Source organism: Schistosoma haematobium, chromosome ZW (assembly GCF_000699445.3).
Source record: "Schistosoma haematobium chromosome ZW, whole genome shotgun sequence".
In the NCBI taxonomy this organism is placed as follows: Eukaryota; Metazoa; Platyhelminthes; class Trematoda; order Strigeidida; family Schistosomatidae; genus Schistosoma; species Schistosoma haematobium.
Window position 1 is genome coordinate 49039848 of NC_067195.1, and position 24528 is coordinate 49064375.

Below are 24528 nucleotides of genomic sequence, written 5' to 3' on the forward strand. Positions count from 1 at the left end.
TCCAACGGCTAGATCACCATAATTTTCTTTTTGTTGTACAACTGTTGAATACTTGTACACAGCACTTATTGGTTACCACTGTTAGTTTAACTAGTGTACACTCAAATTTACCTGAAAATCTAGTTTGATTCTCCGAATACATGATATAACTACTTAAATGTACTACTAATGACCATAAAATACCCAAAAGTTTAACCATCACGTAGTATGGTTGCAGTTTATGGGTTTCCAACATGTTACATAACGATGAACTTGAATAAATTAAATTTAAAGTGCTAAGGCATAAGCTTCAAGGTGTTTTGTACGTTACACTGATCAACATACAATGGGAATACAATATATGAACAAACGGGTTTGATGATCTTATCTAATAGACATGCTTAACCATTGTATGCGATAGAACATAACACATGCTAATATGTAAACATCCTGCTTCGGTTTGGGCACCCAGGCAGTATCCCAGCCCTCACACTAATCGAATATGGCGCATGCTTATTTGGTGCCTCCTTGTACCAATGTTTATGTGTTTAAATAAATAAAACATCCTAATGGGTAGCAGAAAAATTTATTCGTAAATACATAAATCTTTTAAAACTGACAATGAATAAGTAGGTCAAACATACTTCTGAATTAGGTTGCTTTTCATGGTCAGTTGATATACTTGTAGCAGGCGTATTCAGCTCCATTTCAACTGAAATAAAAGTAGTCATTTTGAGTTAATTGTCATGATCATAAGAAATAACTCCAAACACTAAGATATTCCTATACGATAACCAAATACATTATTCGCCTTGTTTTGTAGGTTCAAGCAAATCTTGATTCCCAGACAGTAGCTGAGTAAAAATATTACCACTACCAATAACAGATACACGTTTCTTGATAAAAGCAAAATTTACGAGACATTTTCCGTTAATACTCAAACGTCACAGCTTCAATTTTCGAGAAACGTCTCCTGTTTAGTTTGACCATCGTACTCATATCTTGTCACTTGTTTTTGACAGCAATACCAAACCTTTCTATGGTATATTAGGATATTAAAAATATACTGTATTCACGATAAGAATAAGCTTAGCTGAAACAATAGGAGGGATTAAATTGACGTCGCTAAAATAATACACTATCATAAAACGTTGGTGAAATAGGGTTGCTAAATTTAGGTAAGTATTCTTAACAGATAATCAAAATCAACGATACTTTATGTGGATAGAAATAGCTTATATTATATTTACTTGAAACTCAGTTTCTGTGATCATTCTAAGTTCGTTAAAGTCAACCACTATTTTGCTTTCATTTACTTTTACCGCAAGTATCTCTCTGGGGGCTTACAACCTGGAATTCAAACGAGAATGTTTTTGACTCAAAAAATTCGAAATCTTTCCTTGGATTGGTACAGACTGATTATTGAACGAACAATAGGAAGTGAAGTAGTGAAGCCAACCTAGTCTTTAAAGAGTAGTGTGCCTTGTCGAGTCAGTAGCTGGTGAAAACCTTGGAGTTACCCAGAAAGTGTCCCGCTTGTTGTGTGTCATCCAGTTCTGTCCATATTCTTTTCGTATAGTTTTAAAATATACGAGAACAGAGTCTGATGTGTAATTGAACATTGTTGTAAAAATACTTACAAAGCTGTGGTTGAGAAAAACGTTTCAGAAAACACTAATGGGTCGATTTTAAGTATCAAATATATCTCATAAAATAAGGAGTCCTAGATTTTCAACACGATTGTCCACAAACTACGTTCTTATTTGTTGTTTCATCACACAGTAAACGGTTGGAGTATACATGTAGCTTAGAAACATACCTATCTGGTTCTCGTTTTCTGTCTTTGATGGAGCTGAGTAAAGTTTGTGTGTCGTTTGATAAGTGATTGACTTTAGTTCTTTTGCTTCATCTCCATCAGGTGAAATAATCAGACGACCAAAGCGACAACTATGAAATGGTATAGACGTACCAGACAATACTTTGTGATTTTCTTTTTGTAATCCACCAGGACTAACTGGAGCAGTAATGGATGAATAAGGAGGCCATTCTAAAATTATTAACAAAGAATTACTTATAGTTCAAAAACATGAATTCAAAAAAGATCATAATGTTACATCAATAAAGATGCTCGAGTGCACATATCTTGCATTCAAACTTGTAGTTTACTAATCTAAGAAGAAAACTACGTCAAAGATTGATCTGCTTTAAACAATTTCGTTTGTACACGCATTTGAGTGTTTTCTCTGTATGATTCATTTCATGCAACAAAAGATTGGTCAATTAAGAATTGATGTTAATTAAAGAATTTTCAATCTCCCTTATCATGATCATTTGAGTCAAAAAGCTGAACAAATTATTTCAGTTTCTAAGGGTTTGCGTTCTCTCTGTTTGATGTCAAAGACTACAATTGATCATACTTGAATACCAGTTACTACCCAACTTTACTAAATATTTATGACCAAACAGCAATATCTAGGCAACCCTCTCAGGATGCCCATATGCCAACAGAGACTGATCAACTGCAGTCTCCAATAACAGCATATACAGCCCCTTACATGTAAAACTCATACCCGTTGCACAAGCTAGTGACCCTCTGAACTCAGAAGTTTAATGGATAAAGCGTTGGCATTCGAAGAGAAAGGTACCAGCACTCGAATAATGGAGTGAACGTCACTGGGATTCATGGACATTCAGCGGAAAAGTCCATTGATAACCATTAACCGACTTTAATTAAAAGATTATTTCATGTCTACAATTTCAATTACATGATAATAAATAGAAAAATACTACAAGCACATATGATGTCGAGAAATGAAGTGTTTTGCGTAAAATCTGGTTAAAATGATAACTTATCTATAAATTTATACGACTTAACCTCATGACGAAGTACATAAAACTGTTTAAACACAGAAATAATACATATTATTATAGAAAATAAAATACGACCTGACTAACCTTTCATATTACCAGATAAATGATCTAAACATATATGATGTGAACGTGGATCACACTTTTGAACAGCAATGTCTGAAAAAGATTTCCCAGCTGGCTTACTTGCTGTGCCTATATGATCAATTTTACTGAGATTATTTTGAATTTCTACACTGAGAAGTTTATTTTTACAAGAAAAATCTGATGTTGATTCCGAATGAACTAGCTTGATTCCAGTACTTACATTATTATATGTTGTAGATGATATATCAGAGGTGAGATCTAATGTCGATTGGGCTGTATGAATAGTCAACATAAATAACAAATTGATAGGTACGAGCAAAATTCTAACAATAAATTAATATATATTATGGAAATTTATTTGAAACATAATTAGTTATAACACTATGATGAATAGTATTTGTAAAATAAGGTTAAAAGTTTTAGAAAGCTTTTTCGACTGGAATGTAGTAAATTCACTATTGGAAACATGTTTAGAATCAAATATCCTACCTGTACAATCTTCCTTACATATTCAAGGTAGATAGATTATCAATATACTTTTCGTTAAAGTGTTAGTAAAGTGAAAGTTCAAAGTGTTAAAACATGTGTCACAAACACCAACATTCATGAAATTCATATCTAAATTATTTTAAAGACTAAGAATAGTTGAGTGAACAATCGTTTTCAATAAACTCATCATCAGGTTCTACAGTTGTAAGTCCATAATTGTTGTGATATTTTACAAAGGTCAAAACAAGACATGTATTAATGAATTTATCAGTATAGGGTTGTGGAGATTGGTGAGTTTAAATTAATATGATGGATGTTAGACCACCATTGAAAATTTGGGAGCACCGAATGGTCGTTTCGTCCTAGTATGGGACTCCTCAGCAATGAGCATCCACGATCCCGCATGCAAGACTAGGACCCGGGACCTTCGGTCTCGCGTGCGAACGCTTAACTACTAGACCACTGAGCCGGCATCCAATGGTGTTAATGTCTAACTACAAGCAATAATGAATTTGGAAATGTTGCATGTTAAAATGGTGAACGTTTGCATCTGATGCGACATAAATACTTGAATATAGTGTTATTTGTAAATTCGAAAAGTCACTTAATCTACCGTACGTTTAACAACAAATTTTATGGACAAATAGATGGGTCAGCTAGTGGGATCGCCCCTAGGGTCCAATCCTCACTAACATCTCTCTAGCTAAACTGGAAAGTGGATTATCGAACGACACCCTCAATAAGCTAGACCATCTTACAAAAAATTTCCACACAACACTACACTAATCTTTTTCTCACCATATCCACTGGACTGTTAATGTCATTCCCGATAACTCCGCCTGTAGCTTTTTTAGGGTTACTACCGATCCCAAAACCGGGTAAAAGGAGGGTTAGGTATGTAGTCAACAACCATATCCCGTAGATTACAACCTTGCTAAAAACTCGCTAACCAGAATAAACCATTTAAACCTTCTAAACGCCGTTCTCCAAGATGAAGGAAGAATTATGACGCCTCATGGTGAAAGCCGAGATTCTTCGGGAGTCACGAGGTCGGTACCCCTTCCAACAACCACAGCAACAATTCACAAAAGTACATGGGATGTCCAGACAACGTGGGAGACCGGAAAGACCAATCAAATATATACGGAAGTGAAAAGACACTACTTAGTGGTGCTCAGAATCAGTGAAACCCATTAGACTCAAGTTGGAGAGAAAATATTAGATTCGGAAGATATGCTGCTGTACTCCGTTCATGAAGAAAATGTTTGGCACACACAAAATTTGCACTGATGCAGTCCAAAGAAGCACGTATAACACTTATAGAATAGAAATCTCATGGACCCAGAATTATCGAAGCATCCTTTAAAAAAAACAAAGAATAAAAGAATCATAATGAATATTATCTAGTGTCATGCACCCATCAATGATAGCAATGAAGACGGTAAAGACCAGTTTTACGAGAGGCTGAAATCGATCATAGCGAGGTGCTCAAGAAAGAGCCTGATCCTTTTGATGGGAGATTTAAAAGCCAAAGTTGGAACGCACAACACCAGATATGAATATATCGTGGAACAATAATCACTGACTGGGAGAAAAGAAACAAGAATGGTGACAAATCTACAAACTTAGGTGCATTCAACAAAATGGTTATAGGTGGCACCATATTGCCCCAGAAATGTATGCATCTATATGAATCTCACCGGATCACACTACAGAGAACCAGATCGACCATACTTACAACAATAAAATATTCGAGAGATTCATAGAAGACGAAAGAGTAGCTGGCATAGCTCCAGATCACCACCTGGTAGTTGCTAAGATGAAACCGAAACTAAAGGAACACTGGGCAACTGGAGAAACAACATTACGACGGTTCGGGATACTGACAAACTCAACATGCCAAGAGGTGCTGACAGAATGAAGCATCATCACAAGGAATGGGTCTCTATCGAAACCTTGGACAAGATTCAAGGGAATAAGAAGACAGCTATTGAAAATAGTCGAACAACAGCAGAGAAAGCCAAGGCATAGGCCTGATACATGAAAGCAGATAATCAAATGAAGCGGAGCACTAGAGCCAACAAGCAGAAATACGTCGAAGTCCTAGCAATGACAGTTGAAAAAGCTGTAAGAAAAGGAAATATCCGACAACCAGATGATACAACGATGAAACTATCAGGGAACTATTGTCAAACAGAGAGATCGGTCAAGGATAAAGAGGGCAAGTCAGTCACTGAGATTCAAGAACAGAGGAACAGATGGGAAGAACACTTTAAGGAACTCCTGAATAGACCAGGTCCATTGAATCCATCGGACATCGAACAGGCATACACAAACCTTCTTATAGCTGTCACTCCATCAACGATCGAAGAAACCAGGATGGTCATTAGACAAATCAAGAGTGAGAAAGCAGCAGAACCGAACAACATACTACCTGAAGCATTGAAGTTAGACATAGAAACAACGGCAGATATACTCTACGTTCTATTAAGGAAGATTTGGGAGAAAAAGTGCGACCGAAAGACTGACAATATGGATACCTCATCAAGATACTAAATAAAGATCTCAGAACATGTAAGAACTACCATTGCATCACACTATTATCAGCACTAGGAAAGGTTATCAACAGTGTGTTACAGAACCGAATGAAAGATTCAGTGGACGCCAAACTACAAGATCAACAGATTGGATTCCGTAAGGATCGGTCGTGTACAGATGAAATCGCGACACTACGGATCATCGTTGAACAATTAATTGAATGGAACTCGTCATTATAAATCAATTTCCTTGATTAGAAGGTATCTCAGAGTGTGAATAGGAGAACCTTATGACACCTTCGACAAGGTGGCGTACTTGAGGTCGTCAACATCATAAGGAATTCATACGATAGACTAAACTGCAAAGTCGTGTGTGAAGGACAACTCACAGATTCATTCTGAGTAAAGATTAGCGCAAGACAAAGCTGCTTACTCTCTCACTTTCTTTTTCTTCTGGTAGTTGACTGAATTATAAAGACCTCGACATCTGAGGGAAAGCACAGAATAAAATGGATAGGTTGGATGTAACTGGACGATTTGGGCTTCGCAGATGACCTGGCCCTAATATTTCATACGCATCAACAAATGCAGGTCAAGACAACCAGTATGGCAGAAGCTTCGGTTTGGGCACCCGGGCAGTATCACAGCCCACACACAAATGATGAACTCTCTATGTCTATGGAAATTACTTTCTCGCTTCGAAAAACAATCAATTGGTTCAAATTATCATTACAATTATTGTCATTATTAATACTATTATTATTATTACTATTATTGTCATCATTATTATTATTATTTTCCACATTATTCACCCTCTTTTATACTTACACAGCGGCTCGTCTTTGGTGGAAATTCGACTGTATCTAAACGTTCTCGAGTCACTGTCCGGTTGAAAATTGTATGTTACTACCGAATATGAGTACTGAAGCAGTTTTTCTGAAACCACATGCGCCATTCAAACTGCCTGCCTTCAACGTTCGCACACTTATGCAGGTCGGACAACAGATAGGGCTGGTTATGTCTTTAGAAAGTCTTAATATCGACGTTTGTTGTCTATCCGAGATCCGTATTCAAGACTTTGGTGAAGTACTACAAATTCGCTCTCCATCTGTCGCTTCAAAAAGCTTGTTTTATGTGCGTTTATCCGGGAACCCTGTGGCATGTTCGTCTGGTCTTGCTGGCATTGGTGTCGCACTAAGCGCTAGAGCTAAGGCAGCACTAGTCGACTGGATCCACATTAACATTCGGTTATGTGCTGTTACATTAGAAAGTTCCATCAAAGTGAGAAATCGACGTGAGAAACGATGTGTTTTCGTCATCTCCGCCTATGTCCTGACAGATTGCAGCCCGGATGAAATCAAGGATGAGTTTTACCACTAGTTATCTGTTCTTCTCCAGAAAGTGCGTTCGAAAGATATTGTAGTACTAGCCGGAGACTTGAATGCTCAGGTCGGGCGTCTAGGCACAGAAGAGAGTCGTTTAGGTGGCCGATGGGGACTCGTTGGTCGCAGGTCAGGTAACGGTGAGCGTCTACTGCAACTGTGCACAGACCACAACCTGTTTCTGGCTAGAACTAACTTTCGGCATAGTCATCGCCGATGTGCCACCTGGCGTCCTCCCTCTGCATCTCAAGCCTGGACTCAGATTGACCACATCGCGATCAGCTATCACTGGCGTGGTTGTGTACAAGACTGCTGCTCCTTCTGGAGTATCTATCTGGACTCGGATCATGCCCTGGTCTGCGCCAATCTTATCTTACTTTTCAGTGGTCAACGAAGTGATCGTCACTAAAGGATTGATGTCAGCAAGCTGATTGCAATTTCTGTTGCTAGTAATTATCGAACCGAGCTAGCTTCTAGGCTAGCTACCATTCCACAGGAAAGTATAGATGAACATTGGTTGCAACCTCATGACGCCATGAAAATGGCGAGAAAAGTCGCTTGCGGCTTCGCGAAACGTCTCGCTTATAAGCACTGGGTTTCTTCTAGTTCCTTACAATTCATCGATGCCCGTCAGTGTACTTAGGCTGACCGTGAGTTTGACCACAAACGAAGGATGTTACGTAATGAAATCGGGCAAAGCTTGTGTAAGGACGGAGAAGCCTGGTGGTCGAAGCGTGCTAATGAGCTGGAAGCAGCAGCTGCATTTGGTAACTACCGGAAGCTCTTCCAACTCATCCGAGCCACTAGCAGCAAGAAGTCTGGTGTGAGCGAAACAATCTGTGAGGATGACGGGATGCCAATCACTAACATCCATCGACGTCTTGGACGATGGGCACAATTCTTCGAAGGGCAGTTCAACCAGCCTGCTGCTCCGGCAACATCGGTCAGACTGTCCTGCCCTCCATGGCCGGTGACCATTGATCCACCAAATGAGGCGGAAGTCCGCAAGGAACTCCAACTCTTGAAACGCTACAAATCACCTGGCCCGGATGACTTACCTCCGGCCCATTTTAAAGATGGTGGTGACTTTCTCACTAAGGAACTGACTACATTGTTTACAAAGGTCTGGGAACTAGAAAGTGTACCAACATCATGGAACGAGTCGATAGTTGTCCCTATCTTCAAAAAGGGTTCACGTCGTTCCTGTAACAATTATCGGGGGATAAGTCTACTTCCGATCGCATCCAAGTTATTGGCTTCCGTCATACTTCTTAGGTTGTTCATAACCCGAGAAAGATTGACTCGCAAGGAGGAGACTGGGTTTCGTTCTGGTCAAGGATGTTTTGATCATATCTTCACCCTCCGCCAAATGTTAGAACACCGTCATAATTATCACAGGCCAACAATCGTAGTGTTTCTTGACATCAGGGCTGCCTTCGATTCGTTGAACAGGACTGTTCTCTGGGATCGTCTATTGAAGATGAGTGTGCCTGAGAAGTTCATTAACATCCTAAAAGCCCTATATACAAACACCTCAGGCAGAGTGAGGGCATACAACCACCTCTCTCCATTGTTCCATTCGAGCAGTGGGGTTAGGCAGGGTTGCCCAATCTCACCATTCCTCTTCAACTTTGCCATCGATGACATTCTAGAAACAGCTCTGATGGATGTAAGTAATGGTGGTGTGGATCTGTTGCCTGGAGAAAGACTTCTCGACCTTGAGTATGCGGATGATATTGTCTTACTGTGCGATAATGCCCAAGCCATGCAATCCGCACTTAATCAGTTGGCAATCAGTGTCCGTAGGTATGGTATGTTCTTTACACCTTCGAAGTGCAAAGTACTTCTACAAGACTGGCAGGATTCCAATCCTGTACTCACCCTGGATGGTGAGCAGATAGAAGTAGTCGAGAAGTTCGTGTATCTAGGTAGCTGTATAAGTGCTGGTGGTAGTGTGAGTGATGAGATCAATTCAGGCATAGTGAAAGCCAGAGCGGCTTATGCCAATCTGGGCCATCTTTGGCGCCTTCTTGATGTTAGTCTGGCTGTAAAAGGTCGAATCTACAAGGCGTCGGTGAGAGCAGTTTTGCTCTATGCTTGTGAAACCTAGCCTCTCCGAGTTGAGGATGTTAGACGACTCTCTGTGTTTGGTCATCGCTGTCTCCGAAGGATTGCTGACATCCAGTGGCAACACCATGTTGGTAATACAGAGGTTCGGCATCGTGTGTTCGGGCAATTGGTGTCACCCTCTTGAAACACCGACTTCGGTGGCTTGGACATGTTCTACGAATGTCGTACCAGAGAATTCCACGTCGAGCATTATTTGCCGACTCTGGAACTTGTTGGGAAAAGAGGAGGTGGTCAGTGTATGACATGGTGTCGTAGTATGAAAGAAAGTTGCAAAGGGCTGGCTTCTGTTGGTCCTTCTCGACTCCCTGGTTGGGGTCCGAGAGATGGTGCAACACAGTGGCTTGAGACGTTATCAGATATGGCTCAGAATAGAAGCCAATAGCTATGCTGCTGTGACCTTCTTTTACTTTCTTCCTAAAAAGTGGTTGTGTCTTCCTTAACTGAAAGAATTCTTCTGATTGTACCTTTCCGTTCCCTCATTTCTACCATACTACCTTACATCAATCTCTTCGTTATTGTTCTCTTTTTTTTGCGCTCCTTAGCTTCTTTTTCTATTTCTCTTCGAATTCTCATTGTTTTGTGTGGCGCATATATATTGGCGCTCTCTTGTACTAATATTCATGTGTTCAAATAAATAAATAAATAATAAATGGCAGAAGCCTCTGAGGCAGTAGGTCTCAACATACACAAGGGAAAAACCAATATCCTGAAATACAACACAGAGAACATGAACTTAATCACATTTGATGGGGAAGCCCTGGAAGAGGTGGGGACTATCACATATCTAGGGAGCCTCATCGATAAACAAGGAGGATCTGATACTAGCGGAAATGAAGGGTTTGGTAAAGCAAGGGCAGCATTTCTACAGTTGAAGAACATATGGGACTCAAAACAACTGTCAACTAATATCAAAGTCAGAATCTTCAATACGAACGTCAAAACAGTTCTATTGTACGGAGCTGAAACAACCATCATCAAAAAGGTACAAAAATTTATAAACAGTTTTCCATGCAAGACACTCAATATCCGTTGGCCGGATACTATCAGCAACAACTTACTGTGAGGAAGAACAAATCAGCTTCCAGCTGAAGAAAAAATTAGGAAAAGACGCTGGAAGTGGATGACATATATTGAGGAAAATATCAAGCTGCATCACGAGAAAAACGCTAACTTAGAATGCTGAAGGGAAAAGGAAAAGAGGAAGACTAAGCAACACTTTGTGCTAGGAACAGGAGTCAGACATCAAAAGAATAAATACCAACTGAGATTTGCCCAGAACAGAGTTCGACGGAGAATCCCGGTGGGCGGCCTATGCTTATCCATGAGTGGTAACAGGCGTAAGGAAGTCATTTTCGACAACTGATGTATGAGGATATACATACTGATAGGTTGAGTGAATTGGAATATGACTGACGTATATCTCTATGGAAACAGGAGTATATTTTAAAAAATAAACACACTTATATATTTAAAAACTAATAATCCAGTCCTTTACGGAGTTTGAAGTCTTCTAGGACTGAGTATATAAGCATTTAGAGCTTCCTAAATCTTCTGGGGTCAATCATAACAGTGAAAATGCATTTATATTTTGATATTCCGTAAAAACTAATGTTGTTTGATCATCTAGTTTACATTCGCTCGTATTAGTCTTATGTTATTGACAACGTGAGCAATCACAGACGGTATTGAATTTGCCCAAGCTCTAAAGCATAAATATGTTATTAGTTTTTACAGTGCAGAACAAAATGAATATGATACTTGGACAGTTTTCGTGATAACTCGGTGTTTATATGCTGGTTAAGTTTAATACTAAATTTCCATTTTAGCCTTCATTGTGATTGCAAACAGTTAGCTAAAACAAATCTTAAGTAAGTTGTGGTTAGAGCGCTAACAGACTACTATTATACATTCTGTAATTAGGCCTACTAAGTCTCAGAAATGAGATACTTGTACTGCTGGATAGATATTCCAGGACCTTGAACTTATGCGATTATTTTTCATGATTTAATTTACCGGTAAACTGAATTACTTTATCCATATTCTTAAAAAATTACACTCGTAAGACGAAGTTAGTGTGTTCATAGAAAATGTAGAACACATGAAATGAAATTTTAGAAAAATATATTGTTTACTTCTTCCATTCTTTGGTTCGGTTAGTGTTAAGCGTTCTAAAACTTCAGCTTTTTCATAGTTTGCTCGTAAAAGACGCAACCTCGTATCATGAAGTAGCTCTTCTGTCTTAATTAACTGTTGCCTTGTTTCAGCCAGCTGTGCACGCGTAGACAACCATCCACTTTCCATTTCGTTAAGTTGAATTCTCAGGGTTTCTAAATGATGCTCCAGATCCAATTGGATATGACTGGATGACTTAGCTAAGTTTTCGAGCTCATTAATTTTATCAGAACTTCGTTTATTTTCAGATTCTAACTCTATAATTTGAGACACCAACCTACAAACCTCTTTTTCCTTCAGCTTATAAGAAGTTTCAGTCAGTGAAAGTTTGTCCTCTAACTGTTTGTTTGTTGATTGCAGAGATAAAACTGCGTCATTTTTTACTTTTAAGCTTTCTTCAACTTCTAATAAGTGTTCCCTTGTTTTAGAGAGATTGCAACGTAGGTCGGCTACTTCACTTTTAAATCTATCAGATAGGGCTGAAACCTGAGAAGCCTTTTCTTTTTCGTCGATTAGCTCAGTTTTGAGATTATTTAGTAAAATTTTTAAATTGGCAGTTTCTTGTAAAGAAATATCCTTAGTCTCTTCAGCATGCTTCATGTTTGATATAATTTGGTCTTTCTCACGACGATGCTCTTCCGACATAGTGTTGATAATTGATTTATAATTGGAAACACAATTTGCCAGACTATCTTTCAGGCGGTTTACCTGAAATACAATACAATATGCACATACAAAATTTTCACTAAAACAAAATAACGATTACATACGCGTGTTGAAAGAAAACATGTTGATCAGCAAAAATGTTCAAACAAAGCTTAGAAAGATGTGATTATTGATTACTCTCTTGTGGCTAGAAACGATCTTTTGTCATTGGTAGTGTAACTGCTATTCTATATTTGAGAGAATATCTAATACACTCTCTCTAAGAGTGAAAACCACTTTTAATGATGTTGCTATAGTTTTCCTCACAAAAATGTAATATGTGATAAATGTTACTTATTATATTTAGCTTTGGATAGATGTAAATTTATTGACCTATATACAGAAAAATTAGTGATCGAACGTTACACAATTCAACAAAAAGTCATCTAGGTATCAAGCAATAAGGTGTAAACGAGACAATACATTTATTTGCTTTGCCACCTAGAGTTCTATCAGAAATATGATTATGATACTTTATTCAAATTAAGTAGATATTTGTTAAATACAGACACCTGAAAGTTGTTTTCTGAGTAAAAACGATTTCAACGAAAGTCTATCACAATAAGCACTCATAGCACTGAAATTATAGATAAGTAAAACCCTGCTAATTGTGCTTAGATATGTTTTATTTGCTTCACATAATGACTAAATGCTAAGTTATAGACTTTGCCGCTTCTCACAAATCCTTGTTTTTGCTTCTAGAAATCGCGACTAGACGGTCCAAGTATTCTATATATTATTCACCACTAACTTTATAGGTGATCGAGGAATATTTTGAAGTACAATAAGAATATCCAAGTAAGCTGTTTTTCAAATTTAAAACCAAGTGAGGAAACTTAAATTTGATCACAACAAATCGTATATTTAGTAGCCCACTTGCATAAGAATTCAAGTATGTAGTAGTGGTAATAAAATCACTCAATTATGGTTCAACTTGGCTTACTTCTCAATTGTTGATGGCTAGAGTAGAGAATAAGTTGTAACTTGCTGTATCTAATAAATAACTCGCGTTACAATCCTCACATGTAATGTTTTAAACATGACATGGTCGGCAACAATATGGAGCGATGGATTAGCGGCTTCGAACCTTTCGCCTTTCAAGTAGTGGATTTCAAACTCGAATCTCACTACATATCATTGAGTTTACGTAGTTAGGTACCAAATAATATAGTGGCAAGTACTAGAACTGATTAAATAAATACGATCGTAACTGCATGAAAACACTAAAGGATTTCCTGTTTAAAAGGCTTGAACAGTTATTCACATTTCTTTTAGTGGAGATTCCAAAATAGCTAAACACTAAAAACAAGGATAAGTAGGGAATACGTTTCTACGTCAGAAATTCTTACCTCTTCTTCAGCAGACTCTCTGAACGCTTTATTGGCATTAATTTGATCATTAAGCTCAACACGTAAATTCTCATTTAAAGTTATTAACTCATCACATTTGCCTTCAACCTCAACGAGTTTTGGCCTTAATTTAGATACTTCCATATCAGCCTCTTTCATTTTCTTTAGTTCTTCATCAATATTTACATGACTGCCTCCAAAACAAGAATGAAGAGATGCAAGCTAAAAGTAATCAACATAAAACAGTCATGAAAATGACAACCGACTATTCATAATAGAAAAGCTTTCGACTTAAAATGCAATTGTAGCTTACCCAATAATATGAAAATAATATTTCATTAATGAAAATGGTGTACCGACACTGTGTTCACTTTAGAATACAGATAAAATCGGGCCCTAAACTGCCAAATCTAGAAACTTGCAATTGGTTAGTGTTTGCAAAAACATATCCACAAACAGCTTAGTAACTGTTTCCATAGTCAAATTAGGCATTCAGCAATTTCGAACTTGAGGGATTCAAGATAATTCCTGAACAAAATTTTTAACCTCACATATACATCGGCATAACCATTATTTGGATAGACTGAGAACTGTCAATAATTAGTGAATCCAAGCTAATACCTGAATATTAGCGCCTCGAAAATAAATCTAAACGACATTAGTAGATCATTACGAATTTCTAATAAACATTATTGTAAATCAGTAACCACCTTTTTAACTTTAATGAGAGCTATAGAGCTGACATCAATGTTTTACTAAAGATATAGTTAGAGGATGGACAACTGATATTAGTCTAAAGATCAATCGAACCATTCTTTGAAGTCTTGACTTCATTATCTTAACCGCGTTTTGGAAGTTTACTAAGTATCTGTTTATTTTAGCCACACAGAGGTCATTAAAATGTGATTTTCTATATACATGATTTTACTTTCTTTACTAATGAACATATAAATATTAACGTAGGAAGCGAATATTAAAATCCGATCATAATACCTTTTGTTTAACGTAAGTTGGCTATCATTAAGGTATTTTCATTTAAGTAAGTTGATGCAAGTTAGTAACCAAATATAGGTCTATGCACTTGGTTTTGAATAAAATATTTCGTGGAGTCGAGTAGTACCACAGAAGTTAGAGTGATCCAATTTGAAAACTTAAATGGGGCTACTAGGAGTAAGAATAGAACCAATTTTTATTGACTAGTAAAACGACTTACTATATGAATAAAAATAATGTACAGTTAGCTTTATCGCTACAACGTATTTAAATTTTACACTAACCTTGGCATTCAATTCACAATTTTCAGTCTTAAGTAAGTTCACTTTATTTTCCCAATCATGAAAGCCAATCTCAGATTCTAATCGTATTTTGTCCATTTCAATATAAAGCTGTTTTCTCTGAGCATATAATTCAGTGATCATTTTTATCTGCTTAGCTTTTATCTCTGTAACTTCTTTATTGGCTTGAGTCAACTTTGCTTCCGAACTCAGAATCTGTATATAAAATATTGTGAAATAAAAATTAACAAGAAAAGTAAGGAGACATACTTTATGCATCATAATTAAGCAGCAGATTCTTAGACAGCATACGTGACAATGTCAACTGTTATACCAATAGTAACAAACAACAATAAGTGTTTTATTTGCACAGTTTGTAAGACCGATATTTTTCTAACTTATGGAGAAAAACTAAGGAATTATATTGAATTGTGACTAAACATCCGATCAAAAGTTAAACAGACAAAAACTAAAATAAAACCTTATTCATAATTAATAATGAGATTGTAAATATTTAAGAATACCCAAAATAAATAAACTCTTCGATGGATAAACTTGTTCAATAGTGAAAGAACTAATTTCTTAAACAGCCATGCAACAGATCTGACACAGTCTTGTATAATCCAACATTTTAGAGACGAGTGGGAAAGCTTTATTTAGATGTAGAACAGCGCCAATGACTAAGATACTTCAATAATAGTCAAGTGATTTGGTGATAACAAATGGACATCAGTAAAATATCTTGAATAAGATTTAAACAAGGAATAACCTGTACAATTAACAGCTAGATTGAAATCTAATTTATTTTAACAAGAAATGCTATTTACCTCTCAGAAATCTGTTAACTTTAATTATATGTGACTTCACTATGATTAGTCATTTTTATATATTTTCCTTTCGCTTTAAGATCATTTTTAGTAGTAACATTTTCGGAACACAGCACTTGGAAACTGATTTGTGGCACCAAATATGAAGATTAAAATTCTAATTTTATTATCCATTGATAATATGGTATATTAACGATGTCTTCTTAATTACATTTTTAACACATAAATAGATCCCGTTTAATATGTGACGATTTGTAGCTCAGGTGGATGATTTTGGAGTCTCGTTGTTTGTACTGGATGGTTTGGTCATGGATACTTCACTTCCACTTAAAGTTTGTGTTGGTAATATACAGAAAAAGAATGTAAGCTCCAAAACCAAGTTATCGAGCTCAGAGAACGAAACTCAACCAAAAGGATTCCATCTGACTAGGAATAGTTCGATAAGTTGTTCAACAAATCTGCTTTAATATCCTATCAATCGGAAATTGCCTGTTTAGTTACATGTCTAGCTCTCACTGAACACCACTTACTGTCAATTGATAAACCAATGGAAGTTTAGTGTCATATCACAACAATATGTCGTTTGTAGTTATATCAATGCTATAACTAACGATGTTGTTGGGAAACAATTCAATCTGTTTAGGAGTATTGTATAAGTAAAAATCACAGAAGAAGCAAGGAAAACAACTTGAGTTGTAAATTTTGAAACAAATGTCACTCGTTTATGGTAACATTCCTTTATTGCATGACATTGAATGTTGAAAAACACAAATGGGAAAGTTATGCGGTCATCTTGATGCTTAGAAGTGATACATGATTCACTGATCATAAAAAGCCTTGGAAATTCCGTGACTAATGAATTAATTTATCAGACAAAACATACATTAGGAAATTCAATGATCTACATGATAATAAAATCTTACTTTTTCACAGAGTTTTTCGAATCTAGTATCCATCATTGATTTGAGATTATTAAGTTCTCTTGTCAAAGCCTATGTATATTCGAAAAACATTTAAACGCTGTTGAACATATTTACCAATTACAAAGTGATTTGAGACTTGAAGTCATCAAGAATAACTGAAAGTATTATTCATTAAAATGTAAAGCAAAAGGAATAAACTTTTTGAGGTTCAAGCAATTCATAAACATTCTAGGGTATTTTTACAAGAAGCAGTTTCTGACCCACAGAACTGGTCTTCACATATTGAGCGAACAAGAAAACAAAGAAATAAGATAATCCTACGCTTATGACTTAACCTAAATTTTTGTTTAAAACTTAACAAATAGTTTCATAATAGTTGGGTGATGGATTAATGGAAAACATTATTAAAAAGGGGATAATATTTGTAAACATATCAGTGATTGAAATTAGAATAACTGAACATTTTATTTAACAGTCTAATTCGAGCTTCTTCATGAAAATTGTCAAAGATAAATATATGGTTTACAAATTAGCAGCGTACAATTTATCTAGTATATTGTTAATTTTTGGACTATAATGTTTATATCTTATAATTTTGATGCTTGATTGTTTCCCCTTGAGGATCGGATCAGATTGCGGAGTGAAATATCATTGCAATTTCAATCGCTGAGATATTTACAAATATAATTCCCCTTTTAATATTTAAGTCAACAATGTTACACAAGGGGACTGTCTAAAATAGAATCTAGAACTTACATATTATGACTCAAATGATATTTAGATTAGATACAATAAGAAATTTTACTTTACTAGGTATTGTAACTTCCCAAATCAACTGTGTTTTGGCTTAGGTGGCCCAGAACAAATAAGATATCAGAAATCGTAACAGTAAATTAGAAAAGAAATTGATTAAACCATAAGTTAACTTTACCCCACATGAATATTGAAAGCTGTTAATTATACTGCCACGGTGTTTTGCAAGGACTTTTCCGAACAATGAATTAAATCGTTGTACAATATACTTCTTTCTCATAATTTGGTAGTCTGTTTGTGCCTTAACAACAGCTGACTCAAGATCCTGGAGCTGATTATTTATCATCACCACGGAAGCTAAACTTTCAGCAGAACCTGCGTTTGAAACATCTAAAAAGAGAATCAAAGTAAACTACTTAGCATAGTGCCTAAGAAATAGACAGAAGGATAGAGGGAATCCAGGCATCGAAATCGGAAACGAAGTTTAGCCAATACACAAATACCAACTTGAACAGACTAATGATTATTAACTTCGTACATAAACGGTATAAATGGATTTACGTTTCTAAATTTACTTTCGTTTCTATAGAGATGTCAGTCTGATGAATAAAAATTTATATTACCATTTCACCGATATATATATCCCTATATGTTAGTTATCGAAAATGACAGCTATCAAATAATGAAATGAGATGGAGGGTAGTAGTGTTATGTAGGAATATTATGTGGACGTTATGTTAACGTTAATTTACATACGTAGATTGAATCAATGATTTATCTCTCGAAATGGCAGTGTGCAAACTTGAAGTAGTTAACAATAAAAAATTTATTAGTCCTAGAACCCTATCCATAACTATCTTGTAATATCTGTCTATACTACAAGGTATTAGATATATCGTTATATTGCAGTGTCTTGAAACACAACAAACAGTTTAAAAACCGACCAATTTACTTTTCTAGACTAAATGGACATCAGCTTTAGAAGTACTTTAAAATGTAACAATCATGAGATAATTCACCTGCATTAGAAAGTTGCAATTCTTTGCCAAAGCTTGGATGAAATGTATGCGCAGATTGAGGACAGTTCTCACATGAATAACACCTGTTGTCACACAGAGGAGTTATTGTTTCTGAAGTAGAACCCTGGTTACGAATTAAAGAATTCGCCTGTGCTACGCATTCCGCTTCGGATCTAGCTAGAAGTCGTTCGCGATGGCACAATAATTCATGTATCTAAAAATAATTTCGATGGATTATTGTATAAAACATAAAAGAAATTTAAAAGCACTACTGGAGAATTAATAATTGTAAGACTCAAAAGAGAGTATAATACGGAAGATTATTTGTGCTAAATCATGTTAATTGAATGAATAATACCTATCTAACATAACTTAATGGATTAACCTTGAAGAAAATCTATTTGAACCATTATGGCCAATCATATGTTTACCACGTGGAAGTTGCGAAACATCATAGAGCTCAGAACAACCATCACTTTTTCACCATCTTTGTTTTGTTAGATTATGTTGGCTGTGTACCACTAGATTACAGAATATTTCAATGATTACTTGAACTAACAAACGAAAACGTTTTCAAAAATACGTATTTGTTAAGGGGGAATACGATAGCGAAACTAAAAGCACTCCAGTCCGTGAGCAACAACGTAGAACTTTGTACGTACGTACATCAGTTCGAGTTGCCATACCACATTAGCACAGAGATACAATTGTCAATTCAAACCCCACCTTGGTAGAGGTAGTAAAGTATAATCAGTAATCGGAAAGATTAGGGTTTGAAGATGTTACTCAAGGAGTATAATCTAATGAAATAAATTTGGAACGAGAATAAAGGGGACATGAAGAATTCAGAAGATTAGAATTTGAGAGAACACCTGCACCATTGCAAACGATTTTGAGCCATGTCATTCAGGGTCTCTAACCATTGGTTGCTATCGTCTCGAGGATCGCAACCAGGTAGTCTGCACCTACCAACATGGCTCAGTTCATTTGTCTGTGACTTCATGGATTTGTGCCATGTTTTAGTCTGGCCGCCCCTAGCTTTTTTCCAACCTACTCCTACACACAAAACATCGCTCATCGGGGCAGTCTGTGGTTGGGCATACTGAACACATATCACAGACACCTCAACTGATGAAGTTTCACTACTTCACAAATCGATTTGCCATTCTTGCCTAGTACCCGTTTCCTAACAACTGCAGTACTTACTTGTTGGTCTCAGGATATACGAGTAATGTTTCGAAGATATCTATGATCGAATACTAGTAACCTACGAATATCCTCTACTCTTACCGTCCATGTCTCACTGCCATAGAGCAGAACGGAACGACATGTTGCGCAGTAAACCCGTCTTTTGGTTGGTAGACGGATATCTTGCCAACGCCATAAATGATGCAAGTTGGCAAAAGCTAGTCGAGCCTTCTGTATCCGTGCTGAGATTTTGTCACACACCAGATCACAAGGGCCGATGAGACTTCCAAGATAAGTGGAGCGGTTGACACGCTCAACTACTTTAGGATAAATGGAACTATATCACTTTGTTAGTTTACGATTGGATTCAGATCCATTAATCACTCAGAACCTAAAAGTTTCTTTGTGCAACATCTGAAGAAACAACGAGGGCACAGCAGACAAAGTGTCCTAAGATAATTTTTGATAGCTATTTTGTAACACATAGTTTCCAATAGTGATAAATGAATATCGTCTTGAAATATTTGAGATTTCATGGCCTCTCACTTTTAGTGTTACCTCAGCTAGCAGTTTAGAATATTATAGGCAAGACAGTAACACCACGTCGAAAATCAAAAGAAAAAATCTGGGTGAGAGTATCTGTATAAACTGCCCCACTTTACGATGAACTGGTAAAAAGACGAAGAGGAACGAAAGATATGAGATACCACTGAGCTCAAAATTTCGAGGGAGAAAAATGAATGTACCTCGATGAATTTGACCAATTTTGAACCACACTACCTACAGCCTTTTCATAAGATCACAATGGGAAGGTTTGCACCTCTTAGAATGGTTTGATTAAACAACCAATGGCACAATGTACTGATATCACATATAGAATCAACCTCCATCAGTCTTTTTAAAACCTACTTGTACATAAGCCTGCGTACCATGCCAAGTTTGAAGTAAATATTAGTAGTAATTGGTCTCAATAATTTTTAATGACAACCAACCAACGTTAATGAAGTCAATAATAATCTCAGGATTATTAGACACTTGGATTCCCAATTCTAATGAATACTATAACTCTAAAGAACATAATTAAGATTAAGATAAGACGAAAACAAACAAAAAAATTGGGAAAGGGTTACTCTTCACAAAATATACAAAACTATACCTCACTATCTGCAAGCCGGGCAACAACTTTCATTTGAGTAAGTTGGTGTTCAAGTTCTTGTTGAGATAACAAACGCGAACGAATAATTTCCAATTCTTTTTCCTATAAAAATAGAAACTGAACACAGGTTTCACAAATTATAGTTATAATTATAAAAGAAATACTTCTTACTGTGTAGGATACCGAACAATTTCTTAACCACAAAAGAACTGTTAGATACACACTCATACAGATAGTTAGAAATCTTAAAATCTGTAAACTGGAAAGAGCCAAGTTCCTTTTAAAGGGATACATGAAGCAAGAAACGTTAGATACACTTTGTCATATGTGATTTCACAAAAACTAACAGAAGCGAACATCTATGTTTATGTTTTCACTCGCAGACATACCATTCGCATAGTACTCAATTCGAAAACTAATAAGAACAGTAACTTATTGGGAATGTAATTTGAAGTATTACTTTACACATGCACCGCACAAAGCGAGAAAAATTATCATGGGCCCCCACCATTTCCTTTAAGATTTGCCTTTAGGTTTTTCTGGATAATGTAGTCTTGTTCTATGGCCATGGAATTTAGTCTGCACATCTAATGTTTCTGATCTTCAAGATTACACAATACAATTCGGCTCAATTTTTCTAGTATGATTAAATTCAGCATATATTCAGACATCGTTATGTCTGTACCTTGTGAGAACTTGAAATCGGTCTTGAATATCCTGTAATGTTGAAAGACTTAACTACATTCCAGTTGCCAGTTACTACTGGGAATGACTTTATAGAACATTTATCAGTAAAGTGTTACAGGTTATCATAAAGAGATGATTTCTACAAATGATTATAAACAAACAGCCCAATTCAGAATAAATATGGTACTATATTTTATAAAATTATGACAGCAATTACTATTTGCGTAAAATATTTCTACACGCTGAAATCTTTTAAGCTTGTTCCAATTCAAACATTTGTTAAATTTCAACAGCTTGACTATTTACGCCATATCCTACCATATATTAGAGCAGTCAACAGTAAAACTGAACTCTTTAATATTATCGTAGTACCGTTCTCCTTGACAGAAATTAAAGTTATCAAAATGTAAAAACTTCAAATCCTACCATCATGAACCAACATTAATTTAACGTAGCTACTCTCCAAAGACTGGACTGGTTACACTACAGCCTTTGAATGCCAAAGAGATACCTACTTTACAGACATGTACTCCTAGATGGATAGAAAAGTTTATAGAAATCAAACTGAAACACGGTATACAAACATCAGCGTGAAGAATTTAACGCAGCTCATATCGCAAAATGAGTCTGTAGTTTAAGAAGTCGGTTAGGTAACGTTGCGCGAAACTACTACTGAATGTCACTTGAATTTATGTTTTCGGGAACAACAAGGTATTTTTAGTTGCGTTTATTTCAGAGTAACAGGTTTATCCACTTACGTGCTAATTAAGCGTGATATTGACAAGAATATAAAACTCAAACCGCCTGAAGCACAGATAACCTCGGCTGGAAAGAAAACACTTCACATGAACATTGATTCTAAGGGTGATGGAGTTACAGACGCCCTAAAGAGAATTTCTGTGTGTCAAAAGAAATCGGTACAACCTCTTTTCCTACCATCGTCTTAATATCTCATAATTTCTTTTACTTTATACTTCTCTTCCTTCGCAACCATCTGCTTCTCCCTCTATTTTCTTAATAGACCTATCCTCAACTGGTTTATTTCTGTTTCTATGATCCTCCTGATTACATTTCATCTCAATTTCAACATTTGATTACATCATGCTGAGCCATCCTTTTCCAATAATATTTTCTTCACCTACCTCCATGATGAATCGACTCATGAATTCAACTATTAAATTACTACAATTTCCACAAACCCTCATTCTGATATTATTAGCTTCCCTGATAAAAAAGTAACGTTTTGAAACCTATGTTTATTCTACCTCACTGTCACCATGTTTAACAGGATTTTATTATCACTATTATTGCAATTATTGTAATTATTATCATCCAGAAGTGTATATATTTGCGATCGTACAGCTTTGAAAATAAATTCGCTAAAAAGAGAACTCTTCGTTGAACCAATCTTTCTAATCTTTAGTATCACCAAAACTTTATGAATGACATACCTTAGTTTTTAAGTTGCGGTTTTCTTTGAGAAGCTCCTGATTTTCCTTGTCCAATTGATTAACTACCTTTAATTTTTCCAAAGCATCATTCAGATTTTCCTGTAGACTGTAGTACAAAATAAATCAAAAGCCCATTTTTACTGAACGAGACACTACACATTAAATTTATGAGAACTGTACATATACATAAATTTACTTTACTGACTAGAAAGCTAAGAACCTAAGCGTTAGCCGGTAATCCTAGCATAGAAGAAAAACAATTACAGAAAATCAAACAATCCAAAGTACACTACGCAGTTCACATCTTTCTTCGACTTTTTGAAGAAATGTAGCTTAAGTCTAGACAGTATTTTTAACCAGTGTTGTGGGTTTTAGCTAACTTTATCTACTTCAGTTCAATAAACCGAAAATATGTGTAGCGTTTATATATATATATATATATATATATATATATACGTTGGTTTTGAAACCTGATAAAACTTTGACTTAATACCTGAATTGCATAATACGATAGGTTTTCCCATCGCGTTTAAAATGAATCAATATTTTGCAGATCTAATTGCTTCATATCTGTAATTCGTTATCATCTATAATTATAACTGTAGTTAGTTACCCACAACTAGCTGCTTCAGACAGTGGAACAATAGAACGTATCTACCATGACAAAACAATGTAAAACTATGTCTGATTATGACGTAAAACACAACAATTGGCAGGATGAATGTGAATTTATCGCTAGGAAATGCAAAGTATTTGCATAATACATATACATAGTCTTCAACCGTCCATTTGGATCTTTCGGTGTATTCTGCCATCTGAATTGTCTTCTCATCTGGTCTCCTAGTGTTCTGACAACGCCGTGCTTTAGATGCACTGGAACTCTTCACTCCGTCTGACAACTGTTGCAACTTTGATGCGACGATCCGCTACAACACTACTTACAATCTTGTGAGTAGCGTTCACTACAACAGAACATCTACACACCAGTCTCGACTAGATGTTTTTTTATGCTATGTACAGTAAATAATCATATCAAAGTAAGATGTTAATTGTAAATACTTCAGCAAGTAATTGTTAACTATGCCCATATTGTACTGTGATACGACTGAATGCTATCATCTTCCAGAAGCTGTTACCGAGAACCTTTTGTATTTATTTCCTATCAATTCTTCGTCACACTACTACTTCCCGATGCTAGGTGACTTAACCCCTGGGAATATGCTAATTTAAATGCTACGTCAAGTTATAACTTACTGATCAACAAGATTAGATCGTTGTTCGTGAAATGAACGCATTTCTATTTCATAAGCCAATTCATCACGCATTTCGTTTAACTCTGATTCACGTCGCTTCAAGCGGATCTCTGTTTCTTTTCTCCTTATTTCTGAAGCTTGCAACTCGGAACTCAGGCGACTAAGTTCACACATGTTTTCTTCATATAAATGCTGGACCTCAGATAACTTAGAAGACAAGGATCGAATTTCATCCAATTTGGATAAAAGTTGGCCCTTGATAATATAAATGTACAGCGAGAAGTTAATCAACTTGGTGT

At 36.1% G+C, this 24528-nt stretch overlaps 1 protein-coding gene across 1 annotated transcript in view; it reads right to left on the minus strand.

Annotated features, from left to right (window-relative positions):
• The window catches only part of LRRC9_3 (Leucine-rich repeat-containing protein 9), a gene marked incomplete at its 5' end in the record, with an annotated part of 29493 nt that overhangs the window by 872 nt on the left and 4093 nt on the right, over window positions 1-24528 (minus strand). The window contains 12 exons of the mRNA XM_051218778.1: window positions 624-691; window positions 1799-2026; window positions 2935-3207; window positions 11605-12352; window positions 13699-13920; window positions 14976-15188; window positions 16723-16791; window positions 17654-17865; window positions 18495-18708; window positions 20839-20940; window positions 22977-23082; window positions 24231-24484. Of these exons, the coding sequence (XP_051071714.1) occupies window positions 624-691; window positions 1799-2026; window positions 2935-3207; window positions 11605-12352; window positions 13699-13920; window positions 14976-15188; window positions 16723-16791; window positions 17654-17865; window positions 18495-18708; window positions 20839-20940; window positions 22977-23082; window positions 24231-24484 (2709 nt within the window). The remainder of the gene's footprint in view (window positions 1-623; window positions 692-1798; window positions 2027-2934; window positions 3208-11604; window positions 12353-13698; window positions 13921-14975; window positions 15189-16722; window positions 16792-17653; window positions 17866-18494; window positions 18709-20838; window positions 20941-22976; window positions 23083-24230; window positions 24485-24528) is intronic.